At 42.8% G+C, this 15,173-nt stretch overlaps 1 protein-coding gene across 3 annotated transcripts in view; it reads right to left on the bottom strand.

Annotated features, from left to right (window-relative positions):
- Positions 1-130: 130 nt before the first annotated feature.
- The window catches only part of col17a1b (collagen, type XVII, alpha 1b), a 30,996-nt gene continuing 15,953 nt past the window's right edge, over positions 131-15,173 (bottom strand). For 2 of the 3 annotated variants that reach the window (XM_026188994.2, XM_026188996.2), the window contains 31 exons: positions 15,076-15,111; positions 14,959-14,994; positions 14,790-14,852; positions 14,488-14,523; positions 14,249-14,320; positions 14,137-14,163; positions 13,993-14,028; positions 13,867-13,902; positions 13,700-13,783; positions 13,557-13,592; positions 13,381-13,473; positions 13,022-13,102; positions 12,717-12,767; positions 12,570-12,632; positions 12,407-12,466; positions 12,301-12,327; positions 12,107-12,166; positions 11,847-11,924; positions 11,702-11,740; positions 11,430-11,546; positions 11,242-11,361; positions 11,035-11,145; positions 10,746-10,880; positions 10,544-10,663; positions 10,207-10,386; positions 9,125-9,265; positions 8,805-9,032; positions 8,044-8,208; positions 7,856-7,936; positions 7,687-7,770; positions 131-1,254 (listed from right to left, as the gene is read on the bottom strand). In XM_026188994.2, the coding sequence (XP_026044779.1) occupies positions 1,199-1,254; positions 7,687-7,770; positions 7,856-7,936; positions 8,044-8,208; positions 8,805-9,032; positions 9,125-9,265; positions 10,207-10,386; positions 10,544-10,663; positions 10,746-10,880; positions 11,035-11,145; positions 11,242-11,361; positions 11,430-11,546; positions 11,702-11,740; positions 11,847-11,924; positions 12,107-12,166; positions 12,301-12,327; positions 12,407-12,466; positions 12,570-12,632; positions 12,717-12,767; positions 13,022-13,102; positions 13,381-13,473; positions 13,557-13,592; positions 13,700-13,783; positions 13,867-13,902; positions 13,993-14,028; positions 14,137-14,163; positions 14,249-14,320; positions 14,488-14,523; positions 14,790-14,852; positions 14,959-14,994; positions 15,076-15,111 (2,552 nt within the window). In that variant the 3' untranslated portion in view covers positions 131-1,198. The remainder of the gene's footprint in view (positions 1,255-7,686; positions 7,771-7,855; positions 7,937-8,043; positions 8,209-8,804; positions 9,033-9,124; positions 9,266-10,206; positions 10,387-10,543; positions 10,664-10,745; positions 10,881-11,034; positions 11,146-11,241; positions 11,362-11,429; positions 11,547-11,701; positions 11,741-11,846; positions 11,925-12,106; positions 12,167-12,300; positions 12,328-12,406; positions 12,467-12,569; positions 12,633-12,716; positions 12,768-13,021; positions 13,103-13,380; positions 13,474-13,556; positions 13,593-13,699; positions 13,784-13,866; positions 13,903-13,992; positions 14,029-14,136; positions 14,164-14,248; positions 14,321-14,487; positions 14,524-14,789; positions 14,853-14,958; positions 14,995-15,075; positions 15,112-15,173) is intronic. The other variant, XM_026188995.2, reaches the window with a different exon arrangement.

The raw sequence follows: 15,173 nt of genomic DNA, 5'->3' as shown, positions 1-15,173 counted from the left end.
CCATATAGCATCGATGCATGTTATAATTTCTGTATGCTTATATATAAACATTGATTTGATTTTTGTCATAAATGCTGGATTTTTATTGGAGTTTCTGGAGGCTGTCATGTGAATTACACCATTCGACCAATAGATTTCAAATATTTTTTTATTTTATGTTACAGCATTTTAATGTTTCATTCTATCACAATGAATATTCTTTAGTATATGCATTTTTTATGTCAGATGAAATGTATTTAATGTGTCTTTATATATGGGCATTTTTTTTCTTGTAAATAAAATATTGACTGTTTATTCGGCAACTTGAGTTAATTTTATTTTTAGACAAATTTAGTAGTACAAATATCAAAACTCACAAGTCCAAAAATAGGTTTATTTTTCTATTGTTTTTCCTTCTTTTTTTTATATTGACAAAATGTCAATAGGTATAAATCATGTAAAAACATAATCTGGGAACATTTTATAACTTAATCTCTGCAACACTTAAAGGTATAAAGAAAAATATATCAAATTCAGTGCCCTTTCACACAAAAAATATACAATCCAATCCACTTCTTAGTGATCATCCAAGTCACTCTTTCAAACACGCCAACAATGTGTCTCTAACCCACAATTATCAGTTGTGCCTGCAGCAACATTAACTGTAACCCTCCCTCTGTCTGAGACTGTCAGGTTTACATAGTAATATATGTATGCATTTAAAGAGTAAGCTGTTGTAATTTGTATGCAACGAATGCTTATGGATACACTTATATAGCCCTCAATACAATATAATCCTCAAATGACAACAATTTAAAAAAAAAGAAAGGAAAAAAAAAAAAAGGTACACCAGGCACTCAGTGTGGAAAAAGATGCAAAAAATATCAGCGACTGCTACTTGTTGCTTAAAAATATATTCTCGTAAACAAAGCTGCCCCAGGAAAAAGTCTGATTGCAAGCTTCTAATTAAACAGAGTAAACATTATACACCCACATAATTAAAACAAAATGAAGTATATGCCTGAAAAACCCTTAATGTCTACTGAAGCTGTTTTAAAGACACTGATGCATTTTTCTGGCTGCTTTTATTTTCTCAAACTGACTTTTCTACAGTTGGAAACAGCATTTTAGCTACTTAAATTGGTACAGTTAAAGACCTAAAAAAAAACTGAGTGAAAATGAAATGAAATCTGTTATGATCCAGTAGTATGTTAGCCCTTTAACCGCTGCCAGCCTGACGGCGATGCTTCTGACGACGACCAACAAGTTTATTGCCTGCAGGGGATGAAAAAGAGTGTGTAGGAATGCACTGGTTCATATGTACGGTACTGTGCAAAACCGGCACCCCTCATTTCTTTATATTTTGCTAGGAAAATTGAAAATATGTGCAAACATGGAAATACAGTAAAAAAAAAAAAAGCATTTGGAAAATTCTAACATGTTTGGAAGTCAATATTTAGTACGACAACCTTTACTCTTTAACACAGCCTAAACACTAGGGAAAGCTTTCTTGTTTTTTCTTTTAGTCTTCAGGAATAGTTCTCCAGGGTTCCCGAAGGACATTCAAAGACCTTTGGACGCTGGCTTCCTTTTGTTCCTGTCTGTCAGGATGATCCCACTATGCTCAATTAATGTTGAGGTCTAGACTCAGAGGAGATAGATCCATGATTCATTGTGTTCAGTTTTATTCTATTTCTATTCAGGTATTGTTGTTAATGACAAGTAGCTAAACATATGCCATTTTATGACCAGTAGTCAAGGTAGTAAATTAGCTTAACAGCTGCAGGCCATATATTATCCTTTAGTTCTAATGGTGTGCTATGTATGTAGTTTAGTCTCTATTATACTCTTGAATAAAAGAAACATAATCATTTGTAGTTCATTAGACAAAATGTGCATTACTCTGTATCCTTGATCAGCTGTGAATGTCTGACACTGTCTTCTTGAGAATGTTTTACTGCTGAATCATGTGAAGAAGGCCATAACAGGGAGACTAGGTGTCTGAGCAGAAGAGATAAAACCACATTCTTTACCCCCTTCCAGTTTCACACAGAAAGACAGGGAGGCAAGGTCAGGAGCCAGACACACTAAGAATTAGAAAAACATGTGAAGATGCAGCTTTTATGACAAGGAGGGGGGCCAGGATTAGCTATAAAAGTCTGTGAAAGTTGCCACCATTTTGAGACATGCTGTCGAACCTCTGCAGGCATCTCTCCCGTCCGGACGTTGTAATGCTCTTGTTGTGAATTGTACCGAAATAAATGTTTGTTGATTGAGCATATATACACCGAGTATTGTCCTTCCTTCAGCCCAAAGATTCAAAGAACTGCGTGTTTTCAACAACTTGGTGCCGTGACCCGGATCTTTGGTGTGCTGAGGAGGTGCAGATTTGGCCTTTGGTGAGATCGTGGGGCAAGGCGAACGGAAGACCGGTCTAACAACAAAAAGGTAAGCACAACCTGTTGTATTATACCAAATGTGCATATTGGGCTTTCCAAATTAATCTGTTCGCTGAGTCACATGTATTTTCACAGTAAATTTGTCGGTGTCTGGTTTTTTGCGCAAGATACTAACAACATAAGTTGAGGCTGAATTCCAGTGTGTTAAATAAACTGCTTCTACCGAGAAACTAATAAGATACTACGTTGAGCTAGTTGCAGTAAACTGCTTCTACCGAGAAACTAATAAGATACTACGTTGAGCTAGTTGCAGCCACTTTACCTTCCACATTTAATTTTGTCTAATACTGGCTTCTGTAGCAATAATACGTTAGAATTTATTCTGAAGACGCGGCCATTAGTTCAGTACATTGAAGTCGAGGTTTGTTTATTTTGTTTATGGTGTCAGTGATGTCCTGGCTTTTGCCGGCTATGAAATAGAAGTTGATTTAAGGACAAGCAGATACTGGCTTCACGGTGCAGTTGGACGCTGGCAACGCGAGAGCGAAACACGTCCGTAGGTTTGGTTTATGATACGGCGTGTTCCGGTGGTGCGGCCGTGAAGTGCAGTAGTGGTTGGTGCTAATTTTAGTACATTTGAGAGAGGTTTTGACGGTGGTTTGTGGCGTCAGTCGAGTATAAAGGGCTGCGGCCATAATACAAAGTAAAAATTTAAGTACAGAGCAACACCTGGTTTATGATGTCAGGTATAACTTCGGGGATGCAAGCATCACGTTTATGATGCGACTTTGCCCCGTGGTGGCGGTCATAATCGCAGAGAAAAGGGTATTTTGGTCTATGGTGCAGTGTGCTTTAAGAAGATCTAATAGTTGAGCTCAGAGGTTTCTGTGTAAAATTCCCGCTGAGGAAAAGTGTTGTGTGTGAGTGTCAAAGCGCGCTCTGGGTGCTGTCTTGTGGGTGAAGCGCGCACTGAGTGAGAGTGTGAGCGAGGCGCGCTCTGAGTGTTTTTGTGTGGAGTGTGAAGCGTGAACACAGTGACAGTGACGGTTAATGTGTTTGATTAGGAGGACATTAGAGCAAATACACATTTTAGGATCAAAGGTTGATGCCTAGTGTACCTGTGGAACTTTGCCTATGGAGTAGCGACCCTCCTGTCCAGGGACGCTTGGCCAGGACCGGCGGCGTCCGGGTGCTGAGGTGGTGACTTGGGGAGGTGAGGGCCCCCGCATAGCCACGGAAATAACACTGGAACGACCGTGTAATCACGGGTTCACATTTATTTCCGGACTAGAACAAGACACATTTTGCGAACAAACGTTGAGTCTAGATTTAGTAAAGAAATATAAAAAGGTTGAATTCCTCGTTTCAGTGGTTGAAATTGTTGTGTGCCTGTCCCCTGACGAGTGTGAAATTAGAATAAAGAGGGAATTCGGAGCCACATAGAGATAGACGGGCATAATTGGGTGTATTACTCTGTGGTGTAAACATTTAAAGTATTAAAAATAAAAATAAAAAGGAGTGAAAGGGCGAGAAGTGTGTGGTGGTGTGAATATGTCGGGTCTTAAATCTGACATAGAAAGAGGAGAAATGCAGGGTGAGTGGAAAACTGTTGATGAGCAGGTGAAGGAGTTGTTGCGGGCGCTGAGGGTCATGCGACCTGGCAGCGTGGGTGAGAAAAAATCAAAGGCTGCAGCTGTGGCAGCCAAAGTCAAAAAGTTGTGTGATAAGGAAGGAGTGAGAGGAGAAACAAGAAGTTCATTGGCAAAATTACTTCTGGGAATAGCACAGAAGCGCCAGGAAGAAGAACAGGACATTAGTACACAGTTAGAGGAGGCTGCTTTTTGGAGCAGGCGGAAACTCGGGAAAAAGTTGCAGGAAATTCAGGAGGAGAAAGCCCGTGTAACAAGGTGGGCTGTGACATGCCAGGGGGTGGAGCACTGGATGAGGGAGAGAAGGGAGGAGCCTGAGAAGCTGATGCTGCCGGCTTCTCCGGTGAAGTCATCGCTCACTGGCTTTCCCCCTCCCTATCAGGCCCCCGCCCCCCTCTACCCTGTGCTGAGGGTGGAGCAGGGCTGTCTCTCTAGTGAAAATGGCCAAGTTTTAGAAGTGACAGGAGGCTATGTAGATTGTGATATATCTAAAGAGCCCAAACGACCTACTCCACCCCCGAGGGGTGAAATAATAAAACAAAGCTCCACTTTTGTTAATGAAGAGGGAGCTTGTGGCGGAGTGCAGTCACCGCCCATGAAACAGTCTCCCCAGCAGGTAGAGTCTGAAGAAGAGCGGGCTGTGCGGCTGCTTGAAACAGCTATAATAACTCTAGAGCAGCGTCATCAAATTTCTGAGGATGAGACATGTAGTGGAGTAGTTGTTGCACCACAGGTTGAGAAAGGTGAGGTGTGCGGGCCCAATGGGGACGCATACGAGGGCTGGTTATCAGGCACACTGGATGATAATACACCAGTAAGTGTCTGGGAAAAGCAGAAATTAGATGCAGTGCCGGAGCTAGAAGAGGCCTTTTACAATAGAGCAGCCAGAGAAAAAGCAGGAAGAGGCAGAGTACTTAAACCTAAACTTCCAAACAAACCACACCCCATGACACGTCGGAGCCAGGATGACAGGGACACTTTGTCTCTGCCGGGATCATTTCCCCTGGTGGTGACCGCTGGGGGTCACATGAAATACAAGCCATACGGGGTGGGAGATGTAACTGCATTGATTGAGTTATTACCTCCTATTACAGACGGAGGTGCAGGGTGGTTGAGAGAATTTGATAGAGCAACAACAGGTGTTCAACTGGCCCTAGGTGATTTCAGAGCTGTGGTGGCCAGATGTGTTAAAGGCACAGCACTGGATGACATAGAAAAAATAGCAGGTACAGCATTGATGGCTGATAGCATCCCGTTTTGCCGTGTTGTGAATGAAATATCTCATGCATTACGTGAAAAATATCCCACTCCAAATGCTGCTAAGATTTTGAAGTTGTTGTGGAAGCCTGATCAAACTCCAAGGGAATACATAGAACAGGCTAAAGCCACATGGGCCCTTAACACTGGCCAGCATCCTGGTAGAGAGGGGATGCAACAAGTGTGGTTTAGAGACGCTGTGTTAAAAGGTGTGCCCGAAAAGGTCAGAGTGGCCATGACTGATAATCCCGACATGGAGGGAGCAGAGTCTCATGTGTGGGAGAAACATCTGGTGCATCGCCTGCAGACAGCTCATGATGAGGTTATGGCTAAGAATGAGGATGCAGATAACATGAAAGAGCAATTGTTGAAATTACAGCTGGGTGAAGCGAGGCTAAAAGCACAGGAGAAGAAAAAGGAGGAAAAAATAGTAAAAGTAATGGTAGCTCAAGGTTTCCAGCAAATGGGGACTGATGTTGATCCTAATGCATTGCCAGTAGACACACCGGGACCCGCGCGAGGCACAAATTGGGGTGGCCGTGGGGTCGGTAGAGGAAATTGGGGCTCACGTGGTGGTCAACGGGGAGGAGGCGGCGGCATGGGCAGACAAAGGGGTGCGCCTAGAGGTCCGTACGTGCCAGGGACTGTGTGCTTCAACTGTGGTCAGACTGGACATTGGGTTCGAGAGTGCCCAGAACCACCTCAGCAGTTCAGCAACAACATGCCACGTTCAGCCAGAAGGGGGCGTGGACAATGGTCGGCCCCCAACTCACAGATGGCTCCACCAGGCCAGTATTCAGTGGAATACGGGCAGCAGGGACAATACTGACACACCCCACAGAGAGGCCTGGAAATAGGGGGAGGGGCAGACCCCCTGTTGCCACTAAGGGTTCATGGACGTAACCTGCCCTTTTTAGTGGACACAGGAGCAACGTATTCCACCATTCGTACGGCTCCTGACGACATCCCACTCACAGACACAAAAATCAGTGTTATCGGCTTCTCTGGGGTAACCATGACTTTGCCAGTGACTGTCCCTCTAAAGACGGAGTTAGGACGCCAGTCCTTAACCCATTCATACATGATTTCATCACAAGTTCCAGTTAATCTGTTGGGCAGGGACCTGCTCATTAAGCTGGGAGCTACTATCATGTGTGGAGCTGATGGATTGACAGTGACTTTGAGAGATGGCACACAGCTGTCCTGTTTGCAATCAGGAATGAGAGGACAGTGGCTGTTATCTGAGGATTGTGAACGTACAGCGCAGATTTACTGGGCGCGACTGACCACATCAGATGGAATTCTGGCACAGTACCAACTCTGGCGTCCCTGGATAATGTCCATGTCTGTTTACTCTCCCTTGCGTGACCCCTACCACGTGACCCTGTTTTATGATCGCGAAAGCACTGAGTGCTTTGAGGAATTGTTTAACGAGTGTTTAGATGAGACAACTTGGGAGCTTAACTCTCAGGACATTTATGTTGGCACAGCTGGAGTGGCAGCGTTTGTTCCACTCCCTGAAGATAAAATGAGTTGGTATAGAATGGGGGATGAAGCGGTTCCCCATGTGTCTTTGGCAGTACACGAGGGTCATCAAGCAAAAGATTTAGGCCCCATGGTGAGAACAGCCACAAGGGCCACAGATTGGCAACAGTATGCTTTTACTGCAGTGACTGTGTGTTTAGGATCATTGTCATGATGAAAACTGTCCAGATGGTATTCCATAGCCTCAAAACCATTGTGTTTTCTAGATAGCTTATAGACACACTGTTGTACCTGTCACCTAAACTCCCCTGCACATATTGATAATAAGACCAGTCGCCACTGATTTTCAGTCCCGTTCTTGTGTCGTGTGGCACAAAGTTTCCCTTCAGATTCACTTTCAGATACTGTTCATCTTCTGTACATAGTTTTTAGACCTGCCACTTATCCAGTTTCCTCAAATTTTGTAAAGGTCACACTGCACACCAGGCTGAGATAGTCTGTATTTTTGGCTAAGATCTATTTGGGAATCACCTTGTTGGTTTAAAAACTAACTGCTGATAACTAAGAGCCTAAAAATATAAGTTGTCTGCTATGTGTAAACATGACAGTTGATAATTTTTTATGCCTGACTGATTCATAGGTCAGTGTTAAGTGGCTTATCACATAAAATAAATATTCCTCTAAAAATGGTCAGGAACAATGAGTGAACTGAAAAGAAGTGAAAAAGCAGCCAATGCTGAAAGAAAACCTTTGAAAAACCTACAGAAATCCTAGAGAACTGTTCCTCAACAAAAAATACAAGAAAGTCTGGCTCCTTAGAAGCAAAATGTCAAGAAATGAGCGTTGATTCAAGACTTTTGCACAGTATTGCATGTAATTGGTTGTTTTTCCTGTAGTTTGACATCATAATAGCTTACCTGCTTCCCTCTTCTGCACTCTGTGTGGAATTTGGACAGTATATGTCCCTGGTATTCCAGGTAAACCTGGAGGTCCAGGATCACCTGTAACCATACAAAACACTCTTGTTGTTTCTGCACTAAAATGTTACTCTACCTGTACGCACTGAATAAAATCTGTTTTGTGTACCTTTGTCTCCTTTGGGTCCTGGGTACCCTCTTTCCCCTTTTGGCCCAGGGCTTCCTGAAGGGCCGGGAATGGTGCCATAGACTGTGAAAGGACAGAAAACAGATTTGTTAGAGGTAAAACTGCACTGTCTAGCAACACTTCAGAAGTTGAGACAGTTCAAGTGGGTGGAAAATCATAAGTATATTTACCTCTGAAGAAGTCCATGAGATCAGCTGTGATATTGCCGTAAGCTGCAAAAACACGACTGTGACCAGGTGGTCCAGGTGGGCCAGGCGGGCCTGGCGGGCCTTGAATAGCTCGAACATTTGTGGTCAAAGAAGCCCCACCTGAATACCCTTGCAGCAGGCCCTGACCTGCAGAAAAGTAATTTAAAAAAAAGAAGGCACTGTAGTCATATAAGTTAATTTGCATGTCTTTCATCGGCCTAAGTGAGAAGTACTCAAATCCTCAAGGTCCCCGTACTGGGATCAGGCTCTGTGTATGTGTTATTAACATGCAACACGCTACCATTTTTCAATGGTTTGCCAAGCATAGAGCATTCACAGAAGAGGCTGCTCATAATGGATGCAGCACTGTTGTGCTTAATTTGGAGACAGAGACTTAATTCAAATTCTTCTAACTGAATCTGAATTCAGAGTTGTGATAATACCCTTCCTGATGCAACCCTGTGAGGGTTTTTTGTCTCCTCTCTGACTTGAACCAGGAATCTTACACTTGTTAGATGGATGCATTAACCAATGCACTATTGCTAATATCATAATATAATTGTTATGGTGCCATTTTTTTGCCAAAAAATGCAAAAAACCATACTGGCTAAAAAACAGGCCTTAAGAAACATTGAACGTCAGGTCTAGCATGTAGAATTCCCAGCAATATAGGAACTGTAATTCTAACAGCACATCTGCCACAAAGGTACAAAAACTGGTAGAGTAACTGGTAATCTACTTACTCTTGATGTAGTCTGTAACTTTTATGGCGACATTAGAGTAGTCCAGTGTCTCAGCAAGCTTGCTGACATCAATCTGTCTGATCTGTGGGTTGTTGTGAGAGTCACCCTGAGCGTAGGTCTGGCTCTGTGCGTAGGTCTGGAGGTAGCCTGGCTCTCCACGCTCTCCTTTCAGACCCCTTGGACCGGGAGGCCCTGGAGGTCCCGTGATGGTACGGCGAACACTGTCACCTGGAGAGAGAAAATGTGTCATATCTGCTCTCATCTGTGCTGCTGGGAATGTTTTTTCATATTTGTATCTGTGTGGGATGTCCAAAGCTTACTGGTTAGATACTGCTGAATTTCAGTGCGGATGCTCTCCCTGGGGAAGTTCCCACTGTAAGAAACTGATCCAGTGTAAGTGCCTGGTGGACCCTGTGGACCTGGAGGACCAGGAGGGCCAGGAAGACCTCTAAACCCAGAACCTGGCAGAGAATAGAGACCAAGATGAACAAAGCTGGCACAAACTGATTTTGGATTAAATAAGAAGATCCATCCATCCATCCATCCATTCACTTCCGCTTATCCTTTCCAGGGTCGCATGGGGTGCTGGAGCCTATCCAGCTGTCACAGGGCGAGAGGCGGGGTACACCCTGGACAGGTCGCCAGTCTGTCCAGGGTGTACACATAGAGACACAGACAACCATTCGCACTCACATTCACTCACAGATTGACCAATTAACCTATCCCCACTAACTGCATGTTTAAATAAGAAGATGAATAGAAAAAAGCAAAAACCGTCCAAATTAAATTTTACAAATTAAAAATTAATCTTGTATTAAACTCAAGATTAAAAGATATGATTGATATGAATTTCATAATAAGCCAGAACTGCATGTCTCATCCCACAAAAGACCGCTTCTTCTTCTTCTTCATTTGCATCTCTAAACCTGTCCTAATTTTTCAGTAATATATAATATGAATGTATTATAGAATTTGGATGTTCTAAATAATATGGTCAGCATACATAAAATAAACTGTGGTGAGCCAAATACTTGGTTTTAAATTATTTCTTTCTACTACTGTGCCAAGATGACATTACTCTGGCTTTATCTTGGCCTCAGATAAAGCGGTGGAGCACTGAATTCTGTTTGCGGAAGCCTGGTGAGGGGCAACCAATCGGGCGAAAATGGTCTTAAAGAGACAGGAGCTCAAACTTCTAATTTTTGTTCACAAATAACATTTCTTTGAGTACTAATTGAAATTTAATTCGAGGATGGATAACATTTCTGATACTTTTAAAATTATTTCCACTGGTGTAAAATTATTTAGTCGACCCTTAAACAGTTAGTATCCAAGTGATTTTTCATGGTTAGACATCGCTTCGTAAACACAAGACTATTGTCACTCTCTCTGTTAGACATACCCTGCAAGTAACGCTGGATTTCTTCCAAGCTGTAGCCACGACCTCCTGCCCCATACACAGTAGCAGTGGAGACTCCTGGCGGGCCCTGAGGGCCAGTAGGGCCGGGTAGCCCTGGAACACCCGGAGGACCAGGAGGGCCTTGTTGCACAGCAGATGCGATCCATGAACGGAAATCTGAATCTAAAAAAAGTTGAAGATATGAGGAAGAAGATGAGTGAGTAACTTTATAGAAACTTTGAATCCAGATCATTCTGTATGCAGGTTATTTTGGTTATCCAGATAAAACATGTTGGTGTCTGTTAATAAAAAGAGACAGACACTAATTAAATGCTCTTACTCTTTATTAGTGCAGAATAGTCAATAGTAGCGGTAGTGAAGCCAGACCCTGCTGGACCAGGAGGCCCTGCAACCCCAGGAGGACCACGTGGCCCAGGTGGACCTCTTGCAATCCCTCTCTCTATAAATAACATAAAACCCATTAGTTTAAGCCCAGTTGCTGTATCCATGTTTAGTGTTTTTAGGTAAGAATCTTTGCTAACCGTTCATGAAATTGAAGACATATGTAGCTATCTCCTCTACTCTATAACTGCCTGAAAGTCCTACTGATGTCCCTGGTGGTCCTGGTGGCCCTTGTGGCCCTGGTGGTCCTGTCAAATATCTCCTCACGTCATCTCCTGGACAGATCAGAGCAAAGACACAGTTTAGCTTGGTGCATCCAAGCTTAAAAAACAAAAAATGATGCATGATAGATGATGATGAAGAGACTGTAGAGGTGCTGTACTGAATGCAAGCTGGGTATGATACAGCTAAAATATATATTGTACTCACTCTGAAGCATAGCTATGAGACCGCTGACTGTCAGGGACCCAGAGGCAGGTCCAGGAGGACCAGGTGGTCCTGGAGGACCCTGAACACCCAAGCTGAACCCTGAGTCTGAACCTGAAATTACACAAAACATTTAGAGGTGGGTCTAGTTTACTGACTGTGTCTCTGAAATAAGTATTCATCTCTCTCACATAATTAAAAAATGCTTACGTCGTAGGTATGCAATGACACGAAGAGAGATGTCATCTATAGAGCCTGAGTAGGTTCCAGGGGGTCCTGGTGGTCCAGGTGGACCTGGAGGTCCAGGAATGGCAGATTGCCTGGCTCTACCTGAAATGGAACAAGTCAATACCATGTTCTGCCCTCTGAAAGTGATCTCCCTTTAGAAAGACTCTTACTTAAATAGTCACTGATGTACTGCCGCATCTCAGTAGAAGAAGCAAAGGAGCCCGGCAAGCCTGGAGGGCCAGCAGGACCTGGAGGACCAGGAGGACCTGACGTGACTGAGATTGAGCCTGGGGAAGAAAAAAAACCTGACAGTTAAAATCCTGTGGAGTACAAGTGGACTTTAAAGCCACTGTGAACTATTTCTGTTTTTAAGAAGAAGACACTCGTGACTTTGTCTATAATTGTAAACAGAAATGAGGACATGGTTCATGATTTTATCTACCTCTTGAAGCGCCTGGAATCCCAGGAGCTCCAGTGTCCCCTGGAAGATAAACAACAAATGTATTGTTGTTGCGTGACAAACTCACAGTTCATACAGCTAATATAACGCATCTCATCCACTGATTTAAGAGTGCTGTTAGCTTTACCTTTGAGTCCTTGAGGCCCTGGAGGCCCTGGTGGACCCGGTGGTCCTGGGAGCCCACGTCCTCCACCATATGTTGACACTGTAAGTCAGAATTGATACATAAACATCTGAAGTAACATGATACAGCATACTGTATTTTTTAATGTGCCAGCTCTCTAATTCAGACGTTGTGTTGTGTCAGCTTGTGCAATTGCCCCCTCTGAAGTTCATGTGTAAACATGGCTTAATTTAATTGTAATGTGATTATTTAGAAGTCCTGACCTCTCTCGTTGGTTCCTGGTGTTCCCGGGGTGCCGGGCACACCTGGCTGACCGGGTTCACCTGAGACACAAATGTCAATTATTTAAGAGTTATATAAGTTATATAAGCATATAAGCAGAGAGGCTTGGTATGAATGGATGCATGATTTTAAAAAAAGCCAAAATATAGACAAAAATTAAAGATAAAAATTATACCTTGGTATCCCCTGGGCCCTTGAAGACCTAAAACAAAGATAAAAAATTGTATGTTAAAGAGCTAATAGAGAGGCAGAGATCAGACCACTTCACAAAGACTAATCACCTGTTGATCCTTTAGCCCCGGGAGGCCCAGGAGGTCCTGGTGGTCCTGGATATAAGGCTGCTGTAAGAAGAACAGTGCTGAAGTCAGTGGCATTGCTCTGTTACTACTAATTACATGTAAAACCCAAATCTAGATATAACAGAATTATGACTGTGGATCATACCACCAGCGCTGGATACAAAGCTGGAGTCCCCTTTGTCTCCTTTAGGTCCTGGTCTTCCATAACCTAGAAAGAACAAAATAAGAATTTTTACATGAAGAATGGATCAGATTCACACGCAGTGACAACAGCGCTGAGACAGAAACTTGCCTGGCTGGCCTGGGGGCCCAGGTGGTCCTGGAGGTCCTTGTCTGGAATCTCCTAATAAAAAACATTTTCAAATGACTCAGTAGGTATTTTTCATTGTGTCAAACAAATCCCACACAACTTTTAAAGATGTTACCTGTTATTATGTCTATAATGTTATAGAACAACTGTATTGATTGACTAGTCTAGACTACAGTAAGTGTTCCTGGGGCTTTGGGCTCTTTAGACTTTATCCTCTCCTCTGTGCGCCTTAGAACAATGTGAAGATGTGCTGGAAACTTCTACTAAATATAAAATGTGTTATCTACCTGGACGTCCTGGAGGCCCAGGTGGACCCGGTGGGCCGGGTGGGCCAGACTGTGCCAAACCTCCATTTTCACGAAACAGCCCTGAAGCACAAACAAAAACAAGTTTATTAAAGAGAAGTGGCAAATACTGAATAATGGCTACTATCAAAGTAATGCTAACTCAAGTGGGGGACAGGTTAAAGTAAAAAATGTGATTCTGTAGTGGTAGTAAAACAGTTAAAAAAGTTAGCATTGGCCACCAAACTCTGATACAATACAGATAGATAGATAGATAGATAGATAGATAGATAGATAGATAGATAGATAGATAGATAGATAGATAGATAGATAGATAGATAGATTGATTCAAAAGTACTCACTGTCTGTTCTGCTTGAAGAAACCGTCTCACTCTTACTCAAGGATAGTTCTGATTCTCCCACGTCTCCCTTTTCTCCTCTGTCACCTTTAGGACCTGAAAAGGCAAACATTTAGGGTTTTAATCTGAATCTGAAAGGAAAATTCAAGTTGAGAACAAGAAAAACCACAATGACGTACCAGGTTGGCCAGGCAGACCAGCAGGGCCGATGGGACCTGAGGAGGTAAATTGAAGATAAAAAAAACAAAACATTAATGCTGGTACTATAATTCAGCGATGAAATGAATGTCCAACTATTTTTTTGGGCTATCAAGCGTCAGACCTGATAATCCTGGAGCCCCAGGGGGACCAGGAGGACCAGCAGGCCCAGGTGCTCCTGGGATGCCAACAGCAGTGGAGCCAGCTGCTAAATGTATGTGATTATCAGATGTCAAATTCTTGTCTTTATCAGGAGTCTGTTAAAATATACATTTCATGATGTTCTGTTACCTGCATTGATGATGCGTCCTGGTGCACCAGTGTCACCTTAAACAGACATGCAGATCTCACGTTAAGGTGTTAAAGTCATAATCAACAGCACAAAAAAAACTTGCAGGCAGACATACGCAGCTGTACCTTTGGTGCCGGGTTGTCCTGGATTTCCTGGTATCCCTAAAATACAATTTAAGTACATCATCAGTGTGGTCAGCATTCAAAGTGTCACCCCCAGAGAATTAATAATATGCTACAACAGGAGAGGTATTAATGGCACAGTCATACCTGGTGGTCCTTGAAGTCCAGGTGTTCCTACAGAAGGAAAATATTATGAATATATTTCTGAATATATGTAGCAGATTTATTATCTGCTAATGTGTTAGAGCAGCAACCTTACCTGGAAGTCCATTATCCCCAGGAGGCCCAGCAGGACCTCTGAGTCCAGGAGGCCCAGCTGGTCCTTGGTCACCTGGGCCCAAGGAATAGCATTAGGATTTATTTATTTTGATGTATTTTTATTTTAATTATTCTATTTTACACTTGTGTGAAATAAATGTACCTATATCTGTTCTATATTCTTATTTAAATAATATGTAAATTAGTGCAAATGCAGTGCTTATATGATGAGTTATTCACCTCTTGATCCCTTTGCGCCATCTTGTCCAGAAAGTCCTGATGGGCAAAAAGCAGAAAATATTTTATATTTAATTTATCTAAAACATAAACGCATATGCTGCTGACTTAATAACAAGTCTTAGCTACAGACAGAGGAAGCCTTATGAGCAGACTCCTCTTTGACAGAGAATGTTGTTTCATGCTCCTGCAGGTTCTAAACAACCACATGAAACACCAGGAGGCAGTCGAGCACAGTACCACAGTCCGAGTGTCTGAGAATCTATTAGAATCTACTATCCGAGGTTAGACATCCTCTGACTCACCCACTGATCCTTTGGAGCCTTTTTCTCCAGCTGGCCCGGGCGGACCTGGTAAACCGGATTCACCTGAGAAGTCAGACAACTCGATCAGAAAATTAAGAGACTGAACGGAGTTTAAAACATGCTAATTTTGCATCTACAAATCCAGTTTCAATTACAAAGCTGTGCTGACCTTGTGCACCTCTGGGACCTTTGTCACCAGTGTCACCTGAAATAAACAATGAATTAAACTCTGATCAACAAGCCCAACACAGGGTCCTTTAAAATCCTGACAGGATGTACAACAAACCTTTAAGTCCCTGGAATCCAGCAAGCCCTCTATCACCTGCAGAGTAAGAAAAAGATGTTATAATATATCAAAAAATAAATAATTTAACTATGAATTTC

Source organism: Astatotilapia calliptera, chromosome 13 (assembly GCF_964374335.1).
Source record: "Astatotilapia calliptera chromosome 13, fAstCal68.1, whole genome shotgun sequence".
Classification (NCBI taxonomy): Eukaryota; Metazoa; Chordata; class Actinopteri; order Cichliformes; family Cichlidae; genus Astatotilapia; species Astatotilapia calliptera.
Note: the sequence above shows the minus strand (reverse complement) of the source record. Positions and strands in the feature narration are given on the sequence as shown.